Source organism: Nycticebus coucang, chromosome 8 (genome assembly GCF_027406575.1).
Source record: "Nycticebus coucang isolate mNycCou1 chromosome 8, mNycCou1.pri, whole genome shotgun sequence".
Lineage (NCBI taxonomy): Eukaryota > Metazoa > Chordata > Mammalia > Primates > Lorisidae > Nycticebus > Nycticebus coucang.
In genome coordinates this window covers 117,500,554-117,522,971 of record NC_069787.1, presented here as the reverse complement: position 1 = coordinate 117,522,971, position 22,418 = coordinate 117,500,554, and the positions used below count along the sequence as shown (strand labels likewise).

The 22,418-nt window shown below is 39.7% G+C and overlaps 2 protein-coding genes across 4 annotated transcripts in view; one reads left to right on the top strand and one right to left on the bottom strand.

Annotated features, from left to right (window-relative positions):
* The window catches only part of EIF2A (eukaryotic translation initiation factor 2A), a 46,770-nt gene extending 27,196 nt beyond the window's left edge, over positions 1-19,574 (bottom strand). The window contains exons 1-4 of one of the 3 annotated variants that reach the window (XM_053599363.1): positions 19,419-19,574; positions 12,939-13,008; positions 4,803-4,877; positions 905-1,023 (exon numbers count right to left, since the gene is read on the bottom strand). In XM_053599363.1, coding sequence (XP_053455338.1) covers positions 905-1,023; positions 4,803-4,877; positions 12,939-13,008; positions 19,419-19,470 — 316 coding nt within the window. In that variant the 5' untranslated portion in view covers positions 19,471-19,574. The remainder of the gene's footprint in view (positions 1-904; positions 1,024-4,802; positions 4,878-12,938; positions 13,009-19,418) is intronic. The other 2 variants (XM_053599362.1, XM_053599364.1) reach the window with 2 other exon arrangements.
* Positions 19,575-19,742: 168 nt separating this feature from the next.
* Positions 19,743-22,056, top strand: SERP1 (stress associated endoplasmic reticulum protein 1). Its single transcript, XM_053599642.1, has 3 exons — positions 19,743-20,198; positions 20,482-20,557; positions 21,782-22,056. The coding sequence occupies exons 1-3, from the start codon at positions 20,115-20,117 to the stop codon at positions 21,820-21,822; spliced, it is 201 nt and encodes a 66-aa protein (XP_053455617.1). The 5' UTR covers positions 19,743-20,114; the 3' UTR covers positions 21,823-22,056.
* The last annotated feature ends 362 nt before the right edge of the window (positions 22,057-22,418 follow it).

Sequence of the window (22,418 nt, the reverse complement as noted above, 5' to 3'; positions counted from 1 at the left end):
GTAACTGAGATAACGCCGGAAAGGCTATGTTAACCACTGTGATAAAAATGTGTCAAATGGTTTATGAAGTGAGTGTATGATGCCCCATAATCATATCATTGTATACAGTTATGATTTAATAAAAAAATTAAAAAAAAAAAAAAAAAAAAAAAGAATATTTAAGAGTTTTCTTGAGTTTGACATAGATTTTTGTCAAATGGATTAATTCATACAGTTACATCAAACCACTCATGATTCTCAATTTCCTTTTGTTTACTTGGAAAAATAAGATACGTTAGAGTCCATGTCTCTTGAATGAACAAAACCCAGGAGATTTGTAACTTAACCCTATAGTCATTTACTTATTCAATGATGTCAACACTATTAGAAAATGTCTCTGAAAATAAGACCCTGTACCAGTTTCCAAGATTTTAATTTCTCACTGATGAAGCACGGCTATATAAAATGTTCATTACTATCTTTAGATCTTTGAATGTGATAGAGAATGGTACACCATTCCCTAGTCTTTTTTATCCTTTACATGCCTCTTAGATGTGTCTCTCATACTTCCTTTCACTTATAATGGTCATTTAAAACATTTTAATTTTAGAAGTAATTATTATTCTTAATCTTTGAGATCTCCTCCATCCAGCAGTTATTTACTTTGTAAATTTTTCCTTTAACTTTTTCTTTTCCTCTATCTCATAATGGATTTTTCCATTAGCTTACTAAATACCCTGAAATCATGTTTCAGTATACTGTACTTACAAAGTACAAGATTTGCTCTTGATTATAAATATTCACAAATACTATTTACTATCGTAAAGACTAATTATTTCTTTATAAGGTTATAAGTTTTCTCCTTTTTCCCCCACTAAATTTAATTAGTCCTGTCAGAATATTTTTACAATGGGAAAATACTTACTAGTATAAGGCTGCCACGTTGCCAGGATAGTGTTTTTTGGTGAGAATTCAAGGCAAACTGCCTTTGGGAGGTCGAAGGAGTGCAGTAGTCCCTTGTTAGTGACACTGATAATATTTAATCTGGTTTCAAAAGAGATTACTTCAGCAATGAAATATTGTTTTATAATGGCCAGCACTAACCAACACATTCATACCTTTTTTCAAATACTGATTACTTTACAAGTTCATTTTTTTTCCATTAAACTCAAATTTCAGTAAGTGCTAGAATATGTCCAGGAAATATCTTAACTAAAAAACAGTACATTTTATAAAAAGTTTCTTGTATAAAGTTAGTGTTGGGTAATAAAATAGAATTAACAGAAAGACACATGGATGATTCTACCTTCAGCTACAAAGGAAATGACAAGGTCTTTAAACAAGCACAAAGCTAACCTACAGAGAGGCTGGGATATATCACACCAAAGGGAAGGCAGAGGTGCTAGAAAGAATAGTAAACATGTATTTTTTTTTTTTTTTGCAGTTTTTGGCCGGGACTGGGTTTGAACCCGCCACCTCCGGCATATGGGGCCAGCAGCCTACCCTAGTAAAAGTGTATTTTTAAATTTGAATAAACAGAAGCTGTAGGCACTAGGGAGATTAGTAAAGCAGCTTTAGATGTCTACTAAAATCACAAAAGCAGTCTCCAAAGGCCATGACTCTAAGAATTATTATGGCACAATAATGACAAAAAGGCCTAAAACTGCAATAAAAGCAGCTCCATTTTGGGGATGTTTTCTAAGTACTAGGTAGTGATTTACCCACTTTATCTTTATTTTCTCATTTAATCCTCACAACAGCCTTATAAGTAACCATCATCTCTGTCAAATGGTTAAATTTAGGCTCAGAAAATCAAAGGATTTGATGATTTTCCCAAGTTCATAATATCGATAACTGTCAGAGCCAAGCTTTGAAATCAGTTTGGACGGACTTGCTTTTATGTACTGTACTAAACTCTATAGGGCAAAAAGAACCTCATAATAATTATACTCCATTTTATTCCAGAAATTGCTAAAATTAATTTTGTTTTACTCAGCTTTGAGGAAGATACCAAGGTTAGGATAAGCAGCAACTGGTAGAAATAAAAGATTACTGCCCATTGTTTAAACACACTCCTATGTAACTTTTTACAACCTACTGAAAATATCATATTTTAGAATTGCAAGCAGCTTTCTTGCTTTTGGTTGTCATTGTTGATAACTATTAATTCTTAGTTAAATGAAGGATGTTATTTCTTTAAAAAATACTTAATGATGGGTGGTGCCTGTGGCTCAGTGAGTAGGGTGCCAGCCCCATATACCGAGGGTGGCGGGTTGGAACCCGGCCCCAGTCAAATTACAACAAAAAAAATAGCCCGGGGTGGCGCATGTGGCTCAAGGAGTAGGGCGCCGGCTCCATATGCCAGAGGTGGTGGGTTCAAACCCAGCCCTGGCCAAAAACCTCAAAAACAAACAAACAAACAAAATAGCCAGGTTTTGTGGCGGGCACCTGTAGTCCCAGCTACTCCAGAGGCTTAGGCAAGAGAATTGCCTAAGTCAAAGAGCTGGAGGTTGCTGTGAGCTGTGACAGCACAGCACTCTTCCTAGGGTGACAAAGTAGAAAAAAAAAAACAAAACCAAAACTTACTGAGCTAGGTGTGCTGGCTTATTCCTATAATCCTAGCACTCTAGGAGCTGAGGCAGGTGGATCCCTGGAGCAGGAGTTTGAGATCAGCCTGAACAAGAGAAAGACCCTGTCTCTACTAAAAATAGAAAAACTAGCTGGGCATTATGGTGGCAACCTATAGTACAGGATACTTGGGAGAATGAGGCAAGAGGACTGCTTGAGCCCAAGACTTTGAGGTTGCTATGAGCGATGTCATGGCACTCTACCCAGAGTTACAGAGACTCTGTCTCAAAAAAATAAAAAAACTTTTTAAGGAAAAATCAGTTACAGTTTCTAACTTAACCGGAAACTGAAAAAAGACCACAATCAATACACTACATCTGATTCTAGATGTCGTGTACATCTAGAACAGTAGGGACCATTATGGCTACAGTACTTTAAGGAAATAAATACTAGAAACTAGTATAGAATATATCTACTAAAATAATGATGGCTCGGCACCCATAGCTCAGTGGTTAGGGCACCAGCCACATATACCAGGGCTGGCGGGTTTGAACCAGACCCAGGCCTGCTAAACAACAATGACAACTACAACAAAAAAAAAAAAAATAGCTGGGCGTTGTGGTGGGTGCCTGTAGTCAGTCCCAGCTACTCCAGAGGTAGAGCCAAGAGAATTGCTTAAGCCCAAGTGTTTGAGGTTGCTGTGAGCTGTGACGCCATGGCACTCTACAGAGGATGACACAGTGAGACTCTGTCTCAAAAAAAATAAAAAATAAAATAATGAACATAACATATTAAAAAGGATTTAGGGTTGAACCCAACAGAAGGATAAGTGGAAACATTAAGTATTAACAATAACTGCCGGGCGGCGCCTGTGGCTCAGTGAGTAGGGCGCTGGCCCCATATACCGAGGGTGGTAGGTTCAAACCCAGCCCTGGCCAAACTGCAACAAAAAAATAGCTGGGCGTTGTGGCGGGCGCCTGTAGTCCCAGCTACTCGGGAGGCTGAGGCAGGAGAATCGCCTAAGCCCAGGAGGGTTGGAGGTTGCTGTGAGCTGTGTGAGGCCACGGCACTCTACCGAGGGCAATAAAGTGAAACTCTGTCTCTACCAAAAAAAAAAAAAACAATAACTGCCAAGGTAAAAATAGACTTATTCAACAAACTCTAGGCTAGCAGAATAAAGGATACCTCAAAAAACAATAGATACTGAAAAGTAGTATGGAATATTTATTGACTTATTACTCAAAATAGTATAACTTAAAATATAGATTAAAAATAAAACTTAAATACCCACAATAGATTACACTAAAAAAAACAAGATATACTATCTTTAAGGCTGGGATAACTTAAAAGCTAGCTACTTATATAAGGTGAATTAACTAATTCAAAAAAGATTCTCTGTGGTAGATAATTTTAAAAAATCATATGTTTAATCCAATCTTGCCTGATAGTCAAAAGACTTCAGGACATAGTACTACTGTCAAGAACAACATTAAAATGTACTTTTCAAACTATTGCATACTTTTTCTCTCTTTTATAAAAGCTAGCAGAATTACATGTGGTTAAAAACAATATAACTTTAAACCAAGCAACAGATATTTCGGCATTTTCTTGATCTGTGAAATGAAATGTCACAGTAAATCTTAGAAAATTTAAAAAGACTGGTTTTCTTAGTAAAATATGAGCATTTAATCAAAATACTTATTTTTTACATGACTATTATTTTTTATAATCTGATAATTTGGTATAATGTAGATACACTAAACATTTCTTTATGTACAATAAGACTTATAGTAATAACTGCAGACCGTTGCTACTAATTTAACAGCAAAGATAAAAATACTGAATTTAAGATAAACAAACAAGACAATTTTCTCAGGGTTACTGCAGAACTTAAGAAACCCTAACCAGTAGCTTAGAGCACTATTTAAAACACTCCAGCTTCCTTAATATTAAATTAATCATGTTTTTCATTAATTTAATGAAATGTTAATTTCATATGTTAATTTTTAATTGTAAGTAATTACATAATTCAAACAAATCACGGCATACATAGAAACAAACAACTTTGAAGGTGTTATATGTAATTTAACATTATTAAATTCCATCTTTTACTGTCATGGTGTGGAGATACCATGGACTCTAATGATGGACTAAAGATGGACTTTCATATTTAAATATGTATTATTCAAATAATGCCAATTATGTTTATATTCACGGCACACATAAAATATAATTTTATATAAATGAACACTAACTTTTCTCCATTGTCCCAGGCAAACAAGGTCCCATCCTTACTAAAGGTACAGACTTTGCAATTTTTCCCAGATTCCCTGAAAATGGAAAAAAAAAGTTTAAACAAATAAGCATTAGTATTTTTTAAATCTGATCATAAACTCTACAATCTTTAATAACTAAGAACTTACACAAATTTCAGAAATAATCACAAAATGTTTTAGTCTACTAAAATACTTTATCTTTTAAAATGCAATGCTAACATGCAAAGTAAGCTGAATGTTTGCTGATTCAAAGTAAGCTTATGAATCAAATAGAACTCATTTGAGTGAATTACACGTGTGTGGAAACCCCAAAATATTATAAATTACAAGCATCAGCCCTAATCTTGAGAATGCTGTAGGATTTCAAAATGGGGACTTTGTGGGGAATGACCTAGACCGCCAGCATAACAAAACAATGTAAGCAGAATATCCTCACGTGGCCAAGAAATGCCCCTGAATTTGAAGGATGAAAGTAGAGCCTTCCATAGTTACTCATGTGTAGAGACAGTAAGCCTTAGAAGAAGAGATCTTCCCATTAAATAAATGCTGATGCAGTATTCTGTACAAAAACAGATGTGTGGAAATTAGACTGCTTGGCAATGTTCTATGGAGTAATCAAAACTGTTAAGTACTGGCCAGGCATGGTACATGGCTCACACTGTAATCCTAGCACTCTGGGAGGCCGAGGCAGGTGGACTGCTTGAGCTCAGTTGTTTGAGACCAGCCTGGACAAAAGCAAGATCCCATCTCTATTAAAAATAGAAAAACTGGGGCGGCGCCTGTGGCTCAGTCCATAGGGCGCCAGCCCCATATACCGAGGGTGGCAGGTTCAAACCCGGCCCCGGCCAAACTGCAACCAAAAAAAAAAAATAGCTGGGCGTTGTGGCGGGCGCCTGTAGTCCCAGCTACTCGGGAGGCTGAGGCAAGAGAATCGCTTAAGCCCAGGAGTTGGAGGTTGCTGTGAGCTGTGTGAGGCCACGGCACTCTACCGAGGGCCATAAAGTGAGACTCTGTCTCTACAAAAAAAAAAAAAAAAAAAATAGAAAAATTGGCTGGACATCTTGGTGGGTGCCTATAGTCCCAGCTGCCCAGTTGGCTGAGGCAGAAGGATCACTGGAGCCCAGGAGTTTGAGGTTGCTGTGAGCACTGATGCCACAGCACTCTACCCAGGATGACAAAGTGAGACTCTCTCTCTCAAACAAAACAAAACTAAAGTACTATATCTCTAAGTGGGAAATGGCCACTATGAATATATTTTCCAGTGATAACAAAGACCCGAATAGCAATGTATCTGTGTACATGCAGATGCCCATTAGTACAATCATAACATTACATGAGAACTTCATGGCTAATTATAATTTGAATCGCTAAATAATAGCAAACGCACTGAGAACTGCCCAATACATCCCTATTAAGCTGTACATTCTTTGTATTAATTCATCTGAAGATGACATTGTACTTCTATTATCACACAACGGTAGCTAATACTCAGTTTACAGTCAGTGAAATATTTCTTTTTTAACTTCTCTTCACTTAAATAGCTATGACCAAGATGTTCCCCAACTTATACTTGTATAACCTATTTCTAAACCATAAGGCAGAATTTTACAATTATCCTTATTTAATTCCGCCCAGGTTTGAGCCTATCATTCAAGCCTATTGAGATCTACTTAAATCTTGATTTTCTCTTTTAAAAACATTAGTCATTCCGGGCGGCGCCTGTGGCTCAGTCAGTAAGGCGCCGGCCCCATATACGGAGGGTGACGGGTTCAAACCCGGCCCCGGCCAAACTGCAACCAAAAAATAGCCGGGCGTTGTGGCGGGTGCCTGTAGTCCCAGCTACTCGGGAGGCTGAGGCAAGAGAATCGCTTAAGCCCCGGAGTTGGAGGTTGCTGTGAGCTGTGTGAGGCCACGGCACTTTACCGAGGGCCATAAAGTGAGACTCTGTCTCTACAAAAAATAAAAACATTAGTCATTCCTTACGGATTTATGTAGTATGTAGATTCTAAAACATCATTCCTAAGCTATCGTCTAAATTACTTATAAGAACATTGAATGAGCTCTGAACAAGATCCTGCGGCTTACCAGTCCTTTCTTCAAACTAAAACTTATCAACTGACTTCATAGTTGTAATCAATGACAATTGCATTGTCATCATCCAACCTAAAGACTTTATTTCTAAGATACATTTGTAAGGTTATCTTTACAGTTCTATTTTCCTGATGTGTCTGGAAATTCTACTCAGAAAGAAAATGAGGTAAGTTTAAAACAATGTGCTCTTAGCTCATTCTGACTTCAATAATCAACCCCCTTATCTCAATGATAATATACTGTTCCTTTAGTATACCACTGTAGAACTGTATTTAGGATTGAAAGAAAGCTTGAGAATAGAATCCAGAATTTATTTTCTTTCCCATCATGGAAACCGGGGAATTTCTGTTTCACTTTGGTGTAAATTTTATTTACACAAAAACGGAGAAAACGTATGATAATCCACCCATGCGCCCATCATCCAGTTTAAATAATAATTAACTCAAAGCCAATTTTACCTATTCTTTACCTTTTTTTTTTTTTTTTGAGACATAGTCATACTATGTCACCTTTGGTAGAGTGCCAGGGCATCACAGTTCACAGCAACTACAAATTCTTGGGCTTAAGCAATTCTCTTGCTTCAGCCTCGCAAGTAGCTGGGACTACAGGTGCCACAACGCCCGGCTATTTTCTTGTTGCGGTTGTCACTGCTGTTTCACAGGCCTGGGCTGGACTCGAACCCGCCAGCCTCAGTGCATGTGGCTGGCACCATAACCACTGTGCTACGGGCGTGGAGCCTATTCTTTACTTTTCTTAATGCCATAATATTTTAAAGCAAAACCCAGATGTCATTATCATTTTATTCTATACTTCAGTATGCATCTCTAAGTGATGAGTATTATTTAAAAAGCATAATCACCACCATGCCGCTTCATCTCACAAAATTAACTTCTTATAGTCATCTAATGGCCAGTGTCTGGATTGAATATCTGGGTTTAAAAGCTCCCAAAGTCATTCCAATGTGCAGCCAAATTTGAGAACTACTCATCTGTAAGACTGATTAAATTTAGAGTTTTTTTTTTTCCAGTTGAGCCTTCATAGAACATAAGCATTACATAGTTCCTACTGCAACTCCATAGGGGGCACATAATATTTCTTTGTCCTACTCTTAAGGTATACTGAGATTGTACAGGATTCAATCAAGTGCTTTCTTGGATCCTTTTAACCCTTCCTACTGCCAAACTTCAACTATTCAACCAAGAGAACTGGCCCCCCTCATCTCCTAATGCCACTGGTTGTCCCAGAATCTCCGGGAGTAAGGCCCAGACATCAGCATGGCTTCCACCACTGTATGGAGAGGGGCAGAGAGAGGAGCTCTATCACTCAGATTCAACCCAAACAGGTGAGAAAGCTCTGGCCGCAGATAAATTTTTTACTCTTCCTCCCCACAACCAGTCGGTTTTGAGGGACAATAGTTCCACAGCCTCTGTAGAGATAATCTACACACATGACCAAGCAACTCAGCTATATTTTGTAGATCTATGGTCACCTCGGTGCATCCCCATTATTTTTGCTTTCACTCCTTCCCTGCCTCACTTCCCTTTTTCCCCTCGCTCCTGCTGTCATTGTCTTGGGACTGCACACCCTAATGAAGTGTAGCACATCACTTTGCCACAAACTGTTTTCTAGAGTAGTGCTTCTGAAACATTAATGTGCATAAAAATCATCTGAGGACCTGGTTAAAATACAAATTCTGATTCCGTAAGCTGGGTAGGGCCTGAGATGCATGTCTGTACTGGCACACAGGTGATGTCAATATTGCTGGTTTGGGGCCCACATTTACACAGCAAGGTTCTAGAGAACTGAGCCTAATAAAAATTTGCCAATAGATAGAGATGATGTCAGTCTAATTATAAAGTTGCCCATCAGCAGTCATCAATAGTTCATGTTATCGTTTCAGGATCTTCGATGATCATCTGCCTACATCAGTAATTCTTTTTTTTTTTTTTTTTTGCAGTTTTTGGCCGGGGCAGGGTTTGAACCCACCACCTCCGGTATACAGGGCCGGTGCCCTATCCTTTGAGCCACAGGTGCCACCCTGTATCAGTAATTCTTAAAGTGGAGACCCCAGTCTTGCAGCATTGGCATCATTTAGGGATGTTTTAAAAATGCAAATTATGCCCCATTGCTGATCTAATCAATTAGAAAGTTTGAGAAGAGAGTTGCAATCTGTTTTTATTCTTTCTTTCTTTCTTTTTTTTTTTTTAGAGACAGTCTCACTTTATTGTCCTGGGTAGAATGCCATGGCGTCACAGCTCACAGAAACCTCCAACTTCTGGGCTTAGGTGATTCTCTTGCCAGAGTCTCCTGAGTAGCTGGGACTACAAGTGCCCACCACAACGCCTGGCTACATTTTTGTTGCAGTTTGGCTGGGGCCGGGCTCCAACCCGCCACCCACAATATATGGGGCTGGCGCCCTACCCACTGAGCCACAGGTGCCTACCGCAATCTGCAGGTTTTTTGTTTTTTTTTTGCAGTTTTTGGCCGGGGCTGGGTTTGAAACCTCCATCTCCAGCATATGGGGCCGGCACCCTACTCTTTTGAGCCACAGGTGCTGCCCAGCAATCTGTGTTTTTTTTTTTTTTTTTGTAGAGACAGAGTCTCACTTTATGGCCCTCGGTAGAGTGCCGTGGCCTCACACAGCTCACAGCAACCTCCAACTCCTGGGCTTAAGCGATTCTCTTGCTTCAGCCTCCCGAGTAGCTGGGACTACAGGCGCCCACCACAACGCCCGGCTATTTTTTGGTTGCAGTTTGGCCGGGCCGGGTTTGAACCTGCCACCCTCGGTATATGGGGCCGGCGCCTTACCAACTGAGCCACAGGCGCCGCCCAGCAATCTGTGTTTTAAACAAGTTTTTCAGATGATTTTTGGTAAAGTGTGAGAACTACTTGCCTAGACCCATGATTTCTTTAGGATTATAAAACAATGATTGTCTAATCCCATCATTCCTTCTGCATTTACTAACTAAAACTCTTCAATTAAAAAATGTTCCTCAACTATTTATTTGCTCTGAAAGACAGTTTGTATGGGAAAAGCAAGATAAATGCTTGATTCCATCTATTTATTAATTTTCAAAGTCTTAAGTAAGGATTCCATCAACCACCAATGTTTACCAGTAAGGTTTGGAATAAGAATTTTTTGGATTTTTTTTTTTTTTGAGCCCTTACACATTTAACTTGCTGTAGCTTTTTAGTTATAATTCTTAATGCTCATGTTGTCCCTTCTTAAGTTGGTGTGAATGCCCTTCAAACCAATTCCTACAACCTTTTTTTTTTCCTGAGACACAGTTTCACTCTGTCGCTCTGTGTAGAGTGCTATAGTGTCACAGCTCACAGCAATCTCAAATTCTTGGGCTCAAGTGATCCTCCTGCCTCTGGGACTACAGAAACCCGGCTAGTTTTTCTTTTTTAGTGGAGACGGAGTCGTGCTCTTGCTCAGGCTGATCTCAAACTCCTGAGCTCAGATGATCCTATAACCTTTTAACAAAACCCCATAGTCTTTTATGGTATCCTTGCTTTCTGGCACAAAATGTCCCTAACTCCACATGTACATTTTCTACCCTAGACCTAGAATTGACCACTTCTCAAAGGAACTAATTAATTCCTTTTAGTGAGGAATAACAGCACAATCTGTGAGGCAGGGATATTCATTGCTAATGGGTTATCATGTTTCCAGGCCTTTTCAGTGGACAGAAATAGGAAATACAAACATTTTTATAAAAAGAAATCATGAATTCATATTGATATGGGAAAGTCTACCTCTTTACTCTCATGCTAAAAAGTCTTGGTTCCTAATGATGTTAAAATAATTATTTATTTACTTTATTCTATAATGGATTCAAATGTCAGTATTTTTGGTTAACAATAAAACAATTGGGGGCGGTGCCTGTGGCTCAGTGAGTAGGGCGCCAGCCCCATATGCCTAGGGTGGCAGGTTCGGACCCAGCCCCGGCCAAACTGCAACAGAAAAATAGCCGGGCGTTGTGGTGGGCGCCTGTAGTCCCAGCTGCTCGGGAGGCTGAGGCAAGAGAATCGTGTAAGCCCAAGAGTTAGAGGTTGCTGTGAGCCGTGTGACGCCACGGCACTCTACCCGAGGGCGGTACAGTGAGACTCTGTCTCTACAAAAATAAAAATAAAAAAATAAAAAAATAAAACAATTGGATGCTTTTAAGAATTTTATAGCATGGCTTGTCACCTGTGGCTCAAGTGGCTAAGGCGCCAGCCACATACACCTGAGCTGGCAGGTTCGAATCCAGCCCAGGCCGGCCAAACAACAATGATGGCTGCAACCAAAAAATAGCCGGGCATTGTGGTGGGTGCCTGTAGTTCCAGCTACTTGGAAGGCAGAGGCAGGAGAATGGCTTGAGTTCAGGAGCTGGAGGTTGCTGTGAGCTGTGATGCCCACAGCACTCTACCCAGGGCAACAGCTTGAGGCTGTCTCAAAAAAAGAAAAAAAGAATTTTATAGTGGCTCAGCGCCCATAGTTCAGTGGTTAGGGCACCAGCCACATGCACTGGGGCTGGCGGGCTCGAGCCCAGCCTGGGCCTACTAAACAATAATGACAACAACAAAAAACTAGCTGGGTATTGTGGCCGCCGCCTGTAGTCCCAGCTACTCAAGAGGCTGAGGCAAGAGAATTTCTTAAGTTGGAGGTTGCTGTGAGCTGTGACTTCACAGCACTCTACCAAGGGCGACATAGTGAGACTGTCTCAAAAAAAAAAAAAAAAATAAAGAATTTTATAGGTCTTCATACTGTTATGCCACCAACTAGCTATATAAAGTAAGGATCATTTATTTCAGTTTCCTATTTTAATTGAGAATTGCTTAAGCCCAAGAATTTGAAGTTGCTGTGAGCTGTGACGTCAGAAGGTGACATAGTGAGACTCTGTCTCAAAAAAAAAACAAAAAAAAAATTTTTTTAAACAATTACATGGTCCAAAAGTCAATACTATATATACTAAACTTCATTCACAGATATGTCTTATAATCTTCTCTCTCTCCCCCATAGGTAAGCATTTTTATTAGTTTTTGGTTTACTCTTCCATCAGTTCTTTTTGGGAAAAATATAGCTGGCTAGCTATATATTATGTACATACATGGACAACCACCTCCCTACATAGACCACCTCCTTAAGTTGACCGAATTTTTACAGACTAGACATGCACCACATGTACAGATCAGTACAGTAGGCCTACTTTCGTATACTGACCACCTCTGTATGTTGACCAGTTTTTTACAGTCCCCTGGGTGGTCAATTTACAGTGGTTCTACAATATAGTCATATTTCCTTTTTATACACTTTGGATTCCATTTCACAAAGATTACTGGTGATGGTTTAGCTATAAAATTTATACATTTTTCTCACTCTGTAAAACTCCTTCAAACTACAGGCTTTAACTCAATTATCTAGTGTCTACACTTTTTGTTAGTATTGTTTTCCCAACGCTTCTAAATAGACTTAAGTTACTTTCAAATCTTAAGATACTCCATCTTTCCTTCTCTTACTCCCTGTTCTTTCTCATCTCTTCCCCTACTCTCTTCCCTTTCTCTAATATAAAATAAACTTATACTTTTATATTCTTTTTCTTTTTTTTTTGTAGAGACAGAGTCTCACTTTATGGCCCTCGGTAGAGTGCCGTGGCCTCACACAGCTCACAGCAACCTCCAACTCCTGGGCTTAAGCGATTCTCTTGCCTCAGCCTCCTGAGTAGCTGGGACTACAGGCGCCTGCCACAACGCCCGGCTATTTTTTGGTTGCAGTTTGGCGGGGGCCGGGTTTGAACCCGCCGGCGCCCTACTGACTGAGCCACAGGAGCCGCCCTACTTTTATATTCTTAAAAAAAGTCTGAAGATCATTGTCTTTACTAGAGAATATGTATTCTTTGCATGTTCTGTTATTATATATTCCAAGAAATTCGTTTATCTGTTCTATTTCTTTTTTGTTCAAAATATACCCAGAACAAAAACACTTTAGAATATACTATGTATGTTCTCTACATTATCACTTTACAAAATAAACCATACCTTGGAAACACTGTGCTTTCTGTAAAATGTGGTGGTCCATTCACCATATATAGTCCTTCTGATCCCCGGACTGAAGAAGTAAAATGAAAAGAACCACTATTAATCAATAATCCATGATACTATTATGCATGACGCATTACAACATAGAAAAGGCCATTTTTTTCTTAATATTATAGTTAAGATTTTACCAAAAATTTGAGGGATTAATAAAAAATGGATTACTCAAGTGAGTTCATAATTACCAGATGACATTTTATTCCTACATTACATAAAATTTTGTCAGCATGAGGACCCATCCATAAGCTGTAGCTACAACGTAACAAACTTAAGAGCTCTCTTTCAGAATTTATACACAGGTCTAAGATGGCAAAATGGCACATCATTAATGCAGTCCTAATGAAGATGCAGTGTAACTAGAAAAAGTTGATGTAAGCAAACCATGTTCTTTCTATTACCTTAACCAATGGCCCCAGAACATGGGCCTGAACTGACTGGCAAAGAAGAAAAAGAAAAAAGCTTTTACCCAGCTCATCTTGGCTTCCTGTGTTCTCCTGAAACTTAACTATTAGCCTTGGTTTTCCACATTTGATTTTGCTGTTATCATCAATCATTAGATGTAATTGGGGAAAATAAGTTTTTATACATTACTAAAGTGGCAGCTGTACTCAAGAATGCAAGTAGCCTTTCTGGCTATAGCAGTGGGATCTTTCATGGTATTCAGAGCAACAGGTTTTCTTTTGTAAAATTTGTATTTCTCTTTTCCAAACTAAAATATGTAGAAGACCCCAAAGGAATGGGTGAAGAAAACCCACTTAAGCCAAACTTTTTTCACACAGATACTCACCTCATTTTTTTCCTCTTAAGACAAGGTCTTGTTCTGTCTCTCAGGCAGGAGTACAGTGGCATGACCATAGCTCACTGCCACCTTGAATTCCTGACCTTAAGTGATCTCCCCATCTCAGTTCCCCAAGTAGCTGGGACTACACGTGTATATTTTTGTAGAGATGGGGTTTTGTTATGTTGACCAGGCAGGTCTTGAACTTCTAGGCTCAAGTGATCCTCCCACCTCAGCTCCTCAAATAACTGAGAATACAGGTGTGAGCTACTGGACTCCAGCTAACCCAAAATCTCAGAAGGCAACACTTAGTAGAAAAATCACAGGAAAAGTGCCATCTCTTTCCTGCTCAAGTAATATTCAAAGTCTCAAGTAGTCTCCAATTTCTGTTTTTAGTATGTTTCTGAAGAAGGAAAAATCTAAAGTCAAATTAATCAACTGCTTTTTGAAATGTACACATTCACATTTGAAATAAAGAAAATTTCTAAAAGCAAAACGCTGAAGGCTACATTTTCAATAATTCCATTTACACAACACTCTTGCAATGATGAACAAGGGTAGAGTGGAAGAAGGACATGACTACAGAAGGGTCTACAAAAGGTTTTTGGTAAATGGAGTTCTATATTCTAATAGTGGTAGTTGCATGAATAAAATTTCTTATAGTTACACACACACACACACACACACACACAGAGGTAAAATCTGAATAAGGATTCCAGTTTAACAAATACTATTGTACCAGTGTCAATGTCCTGTTTTTGATAATATACTATGTTTACATAAGATGTTATCATGGGAGAAAACTGCGAAAATACAACTGTTTTTGCAACTTCCATGATTCTTAAATTATATTAAAATAAAAAGCTTTTAAAAATCATTTTTGGTAATGTTTTGTTCATAGTATAACAAGAAATTAAACCAATTGAAAGTTTAAGTTTTTCAATGTTGATTTCCTTGGGAATACTGGATAAAATTACAAAGTTATAATTAAACAGTGAATAGACTAAGATTTTTATACTAAGGTAAAAACATATTTCAAGAGACAAAAATATATACCAAAGCTACTGTGAAGGCTGACAACATTGACGGTCCTTCGTTAAATCAGACAACCTTTTTTATACATGATGCTTTATAATAGATGTGTCCATCTTAAGGTAATCAATTAAAGTAATTACCAATTGAATTCATACTCAAAATCATACTGAGTCATTATAGCTTTGTTCATACATATAAACTACTATTTAAAACAAATATTTTATTTCATACTTCCCTATAGAGAAGCCTAACTAGGAGTAAGTGCTGCAACATTTGTAACTCTAAGATACTTTCCTGGATTTAATCAGTCTGTACAGCTTCCTCTGACACATCTGAATAAATGTATAAACCAAGTTTATTAGCAGAAACACAAAATCAGGTCCATAACAGAATATAAACTATTTCAACAAAATACTAAACATATTGGCTCAGTGCCTGTAGCTCAGTGGTTAGGGCACAAGCCACATACACTGGGGCTGACTGGTTCGAACCCAACCCAGGCCTGCGAAACAACAACTACAACAATAACAAAAAACAACCGGGCATTGTGGTGGGTGGCTGTAGTCCCAGCTACTTGGGAGGCTAAGGCAAGAGAATCACTTAAGCCCAAGAGTTGGCGGTTGCTGTGAGCTGTGACGCTATGGCACTCGACCAAGGCCGACATAGTAAGACTCTGTCTCAAAAAAAAAAAAATAATAATAATAATAATAATAATAAATATGGACTAAAAACAAATTCTTTTCAATACACACACAAAAAAATCTGTTCTATATATAACTTTCTAATGAAGAATCCATTTTAATTAGAAATATCTGACTGTGAAACAGTGATTATGATGTGTAGTTATCTTAATATAGGATATTCAGATTTAATGTGATTCCTATTTTCAACAATTTCCTCCTTTCATCAAAGGGTATTAGCAATATGCTCTCTTAGAAAAAACTAGAATGCAAACAATTCTTTTCGTTACAAGAAGTAAATGCCAGAGTTTCATACAATAACTGTTTAAAAGCAATTACACTAAACTTGTATTACACAGTATCTTTTCTAAACTTATTAGTCTTTTCAGAGACTCATATACTATAATATTTATTCCTCTAGGCTTGAGTTAGAATGAAAAAAAACACTGGAGTATCTACAAATGATAAAGTCCCCTGTCAGGGATATGGTAATATTTAAAATATGATACTTTCCCTAACCTTTTCTTTGCTGAACTACACATCAGTTTAGGAAAATGTCTCAATTTTGAAAAAATTATCTCAATGACCCCAACCAAGAAAGCTGATTAGACAGCCTGAGTTTCATGTAATGGACATTGTTGTTTAGCATGTCTAGCATACAGCTCCTCTTCTCTAGGAGACACTAATTTTCTTTTGAGAACTATCTAGGAGTGAAAATATAATTTGGTCCTGATCATCTGACTAAAAGTTGACTGATGCAAAAATTAGTAAGAGCCAACCAAAGTCACAGACAGCTAGCCTTGAGAATTTTGCTGAAACTACTGGCCAAAAAAAAAAAGTGCTTTTCTCTTTAGAACTGCTAGGCTGACTAAATGTCAGTCTGAGAATGAATTAAATCAAGAAGAAGGCAAGGGCCCATGGATCAAGAAAAAGATTCTTGAGGCATATTAAGTACCTGGATATAGCAGTACCAAAGCTTTAATAAATCAATTTCATACCACTGGGAGGGATAGGGTAGGATGGGGTAGACTCAGAGACCAACCCTAAGAAAGGGGTTTTTGCACATCTGTAGGGGGATAAGAGAACATGTGAAACAAACCAGCCATGGGGTCAGTCCCTGATCCCCCATTGATATGAAATTGGTTATATGAGTTAAAAGAAATCCCTTTTTCATTTGCTTTGACTTTTTTGTCACTTCCAGTTAAGAGCTGTGACTAATACATAAAATTTACTGAATAATCTCCAAATTATTCCCAGCTCTAATATCTTGTTAAGACTAACAAAAAATTATAGAAGTAAAATATCTATTGTTGAGTGAAATACCTACCTTAAGAACGTTTAAAAGATTAAGTAGTGTGTTCTAGTGAAAGAAAAATGAACCATGGAGTTGAATGATCTGAAAACAAATAATTCTTACTTGGAGAATTTGGAGGGTGACTCTGACCACATACATTCTCTAGACCTCTAAGAATATGAGAATGTGAGAATGTGAGGGGTAGAGTGAATAGATAGCATTTAAGCATTTATAAAGTTCTTGATTTTAAGCACTGTAAGAAAATAGTCATTCTTGGTTACTTTGACTATAAAGTGTCTATTACTCATTAATTTGTCACTCCATTAAATATTTAAAGAATCTACTATTTGCCAGGTATTGCACTAGGTAAAGACAAGGATGACTAAGATACCATCCCAACATTAAGGGGCTCACAGTCTAGCATGAAAGAAAAACAATTAAATATGTAGAAAATTATCCTGTGGGACAAATGAAAAAAAAAAACATCAGTCATAAATAAGGTACAAAAACAGACTGGGGAGTGACTAGCTCTAGCAAGACTGAGGAAAGGCTTCACAGAACAATGATATCTGAAATGAAATTTTTTTTTTTTTTTTTTTTTTTGCAGTTTTCGGTTGGGGCTGGGTTTGAACCTGCCACCTCGGGCATGGCATACAGGGCCAGCGCCCTACCCCTTTGAGCCACAGATGCTGCTCTATCTGAAATGAATTTTAACAGATAGAACAGAAGAATCCTAGCTTGAAGAAATAGGTTATTAAAAGGGATCTGGCAAGGAAATAAATGAGTGTCAAAGGCTATTCAAAGATTATGAAAGGTTCCATATGCTGTGCTATATAGAACAGAATTTACCCTGTAAGCAGCGAGGAGCCATTGTAAGTATTTTGAAAGTTTATCGGATTTTTAAATATGCTAATCTTTTATTAGAGTTCAAATAAACATGTAGTGTTCAAAAATTGTGAACATACAAGCTACCTTTATGAAGCTAGGAAAAAAATTCATTTACTAATGTAATTAGTAGCTATGCCTTTAAAAAAATTTTGCAATTTATCTAGTCATCGTTTGATAAATGACGATGTGCAAACTGTAGTAGACAGACTGAATGAGTGGGCATGGTGCTTAATACCAAATACCTTAAAACTGTAGAATGGGGCTCGGCGCCTGCAGCTCAGCGGCTAGCGAGCCGGCCACATACAATAGGGCTGCCGGGTTGAACCCGGAGCGAGCCTGCTAAACAACAACAACAAAAGCCGGGTGTTGTGGCGGACGCTTATAGTCCCGGCTGCTCGGGAGGCTGAGGCAAGAGAATCGCTTAAGCCCAAGAGTTTGAGGTTGCTGTGAGCTGTGACTCCATGGCAGAGTGCCGAGGGAGACATAGTGAGACTCTGTCTCAAAAAAAAATTAATAATAAATAAATAAGTAAAAAAAATACTGTAGAATGGCAACAAGTGAAAAAACTTTTTAAGGTTCCTTTTAAGTCTTTGGGGAAAAATAATCCCCTTCCTACAACATACACACCCTTTCTCTTTATGACTTCTGTTTTCCTTGTGTGTCGTTATTGTGATTTATTGAACGCCTTTTCTCTCGCAAATCCCCTCTCCTCACTTGAAACTCACATACAGTTTCCAACCCATATCCTAGAGTCCGGCGTCTTCCACCGCACTGTCCAAAACTAAGTTTATTATCTTCTCCAACACTACCAGTTGCAATCATCGAGCTGCACCATCCCGTCGTTGTGTTGCGTGATGTTGTGCGGCAAAATCTCAGAAGTTCTACCACAATGTTCATAACCATTTCGTTATCAAATGTTGCTATAATATTCCTATCATGTTCACTGATATTCCCTCAAACTACACCCTCATCATTTGAAATCTGCACTACCACAGCTCCGCTCTCCCTGTTTAGTTCTACAAACCTCATTAAGGCAGGAAGTGCAGCCAGTAGAATTAAATCAGTTCAGACGTATTTAATGTGTGCAGTCATTCTACAGGACTGAACGATTTGCTTATCTTTTGCCCTGATTATAGAGCTAAATGACTTCACAGGGGCCCATACAGCACCAATATTGTACACGCAGAGGTCACAAATTCCACTAGCACTTTCTTCTCCCCCTTCTATTTCCTTTTTTTTTTTTTTTTTTTGTAGAGACAGAGTCTCACTTTATGGCCCTCGGTAGAGTGCCGTGGCATCACACAGCTCACAGCAACCTCCAACTCCTGGGCTTAAGTGATTCTCTAGCCTCAGCCTCCCGAGCAGCTGGGACTACAGGCGCCCGCCACAACGCCCGGCTATTTTTTGGTTGCAATTTGGCCGGGGCCGGGTTTGAACCCGCCACCCTCGGCATATGGGGCTGGCGCCTTACCGACTGAGCCACAGGTGCCACCCTCCCCCTTCTATTTCTGTAGATGAAGGGGCAGGGAAGAATGACGGATGGGTAAGAGGGAGGGGGAATACTGGAGCCCAGGGGCGGAGGCTCCACTTCCGACTGCCACGCGTTATCAAGAAAGCTAAAAAGGCTGGCTCCGCGAGCCACAAGAAGAGGTGGATCAAACTCCAAGAGTCCTCGGGTAGTTGTCAAGGCCAAAGAGAGAACAAAAAGCTGCTCTGAAGAAACAGTCTCTTGCTTGTTTAGAACTCACCTGTCAAGAGCGGCGTGGACGGCGCCATGTTGTCCCGGAAAGACAAACCCATTCGCCCGTGTGAGAGTTCACGTTGGGTCGAACCCGGCCCCTACACGTCTCCTGAAGCGTGGAGACTGAGAGTTGGTGTTTCCGGAGCCATCAGCCTCGGGGCCAATTCACTTCCGGTTTAGGAGAGCCGCGGAAAATGACCCTGAATGCGCACGCGCAGCTCTGGGGCGACGCTTTACAAAGCTTGGGAGGGCCGGGCTAGGGCGGGTACGCCCACTTTCGCCCTCCCTCTCCAGCAGGCGGAGCCCGCACTTCCGCGAGGCGGAGCTCGCCCTGTGCTGACGTTGGCAGCCGAACCCGAAGTAGTTCGAGGCGGCTGGCTGCACCGTCCGGTTGTTGTGTTGCGTTTCCTTCCTCTTTCACTCCACGCTCCCGGCAGCGGCGCGAGGGCGTCTCGGCGGCCTGCTTTCTCCCTCCCGCGCACCCTCCTACCTCGGCTGGTCAGGCGTCGTCCATCAGTCGGCGGCCCGCGCCCCGCTAGCGCTCGCTCCCCGCGCTCGCCGCGCCCAGGCCCATCGGCTGTACTAGCGCCCGGCCTGAGAGCCTCCGCGCCCCGGCAGCGCGGGCACCTGGAGCCGAGCCTCGAAGCGGCTCGAGAGGAGGCGAGTGTGAGTGGTGGCCGGGGCAGGTGGTGGCGCCGCGAACATGGTCGCCAAACAGCGGATCCGTATGGCCAACGAGAAGCACAGCAAGAACATCACCCAGCGCGGCAACGTCGCCAAGACCTCGGTAAGGAAAGAATGGGCGCCCTTCTCCGTTCCACGGCTGGGACTGAGTCCTAGGCCCTGGGGCCGCGTCCAGTTCCCTTCCGCAGACCCGTTCGTCTCTGGGGTCCTGGTGACTTGGTGGGCTGGGAGCCCGAGGCTGCCAGCTGGAAGCTGAGTTGGGGGGCTTGGGGATGGAGGGGAAACCCGTGAGGTGAGACCTGGCAACCTGGCCCGGAGTGCAAACTGTGGAAGCTTGGGATCCCAGTGGTTTCTTTGCATCTGAACGTGGATTTTCGTTTTTGCAGAGAAATGCTCCCGAAGAGAAAGCATCTGTAGGACCCTGGTTATTGGCTCTCTTCATTTTTGTTGTTTGTGGCTCTGGTAAGTGTTCTGGGGGCCCCCATCGGGTAGGGTCTTGGGTGAAGGGTTTGGGATGACGTGGTGACGGGTCAGTGGTGAGTCTTAACCTGCGTATTTCTCAATCCACCTGCTGGAGCCCCATCCACATCATTCTATTTCTTACGAACCAAATTACTTGCCCCACATATGCACAGAGGGTGGTGCTCCAGAAACTTCTCCCAGCTTGGTTTATGCTCACAGGAGATCAGAAAGGAGGTCAGGTCCTTGGTAATGATCAAGTGGGAAGAAATTTAAGACCAAACAAAAACAAAAAAACTCATGGAATGAGAATTTAGAATGTTTTGCAACTACATTATCAGTGCTTTTGCAAAGAAGCTTATAAACTTCACGTGCATATGGAGTTAGAACTTAATTTAACAAGTACCAGAATCTGTTGTCTTTGTGTCAAAATTAGTATGTTTTATGAAGGAAACCTTGTGCAAAGAATGGGTTAACCATAGAGGAAAAGTACCTGATTCACAGTTTAATGTATAAGACAACCGTTTTTAAATTAATAAGAGAAATGGTTGACATGTAGTGAGAAAAATTATTTGTCTAGGCAGCCTGCTGTTAAAATGATAGCTATTTGCCTCTGCAAATGAGTTACAAAATGTCTTTCCTCCCTTCATTTATTAACTTAATATGCAGGCTGTTAAAATTGTACTAGATGTTTCTGTTCATTACATTCTAAAGTTTTTGAGATTTCTGTTTAACGTTTCATTTTCCTTTCTCCTGAACTTACCAATTGGAAGCTTTTCTGATAAATGGCCAAGAGCCAAGTTGTTTATATAACCTAAAGATGATTGAATTTCAGCTTTGTGAGAATGAGGAAGCATGCATATATAATAGGCTAGACCTTAAAAGGATGCTTAATTATTTAGGGATAAACCAAAATAACTCTATGCTAGAAAAACCAATTGGCTTTGGTGCTTTAAGTTCTTTCTGAAATGATTACTTATCTGCAAAGCTCTCTTGGCAGTTAGACATAAAATTCAGGAATGCTGAAATTAAAAAAAAAATAACTTGGGGGTATTTAATTGTTTATTTAAGGTAGGCTTGTTGTTGATTCTTACTCCAATGAAATTAGGTAGCGTTTGCAAATATAAGAGTATCCTTGGATTCTTCAACTACCTTAATAAACATTTGCCAGTTGCCAGAACTATTTTATTTAAAGCTTATGTTAATATGTGCTCTTTCTCTTTACAGCAATTTTCCAGATTATTCAAAGTATCAGGATGGGCATGTGAAGTGACTGACCTTAAGATGTTTCCATTCTCCTGTGAATTTTAACTTGAACTCATTCCTGATGTTTGATACCCTGGTTAAAAACAATTCAGTAAAGCATCCTTCCTCAGAATGACTTTCCTATCCTTCATGTGTCATTCCAAGGTTTCTTCACAAGTCATTCCAAGTTTTCTAGTCCATACCACAGTGCCTTGCAAAACACCACATGAATAAAGCAATAAAATTTGATTGTTAAGCTGCAGCAGTGGACCCTACTTATTTAGTCAGTAAAGAGTAAGAGTATTATGTGGTTATTAAAACAGTATGCAGACTGGGCAATTAGAATAAATCTGTGTAGATAGTGTCTAGATTTCGTTAATCCTGATGTGTAAATACAATTAGCTTAATTTAAAATTTGGAGTCTTGTGGTTTTTATATAGCTAGGCACTTTATTACTTTCTCTTGAATTCAAAGCACACTCCCTTATGGGGTCATGTAACTGTCCTGTACTAAGGTGCTTATAAATGGAACAACTACACAGTTAGCCTAGTTTTACCACAACCTTCAGCGTCTAAAAATTTTTAAAAGATTCTAAATGCCTAATGTAAAAGGAGATGCT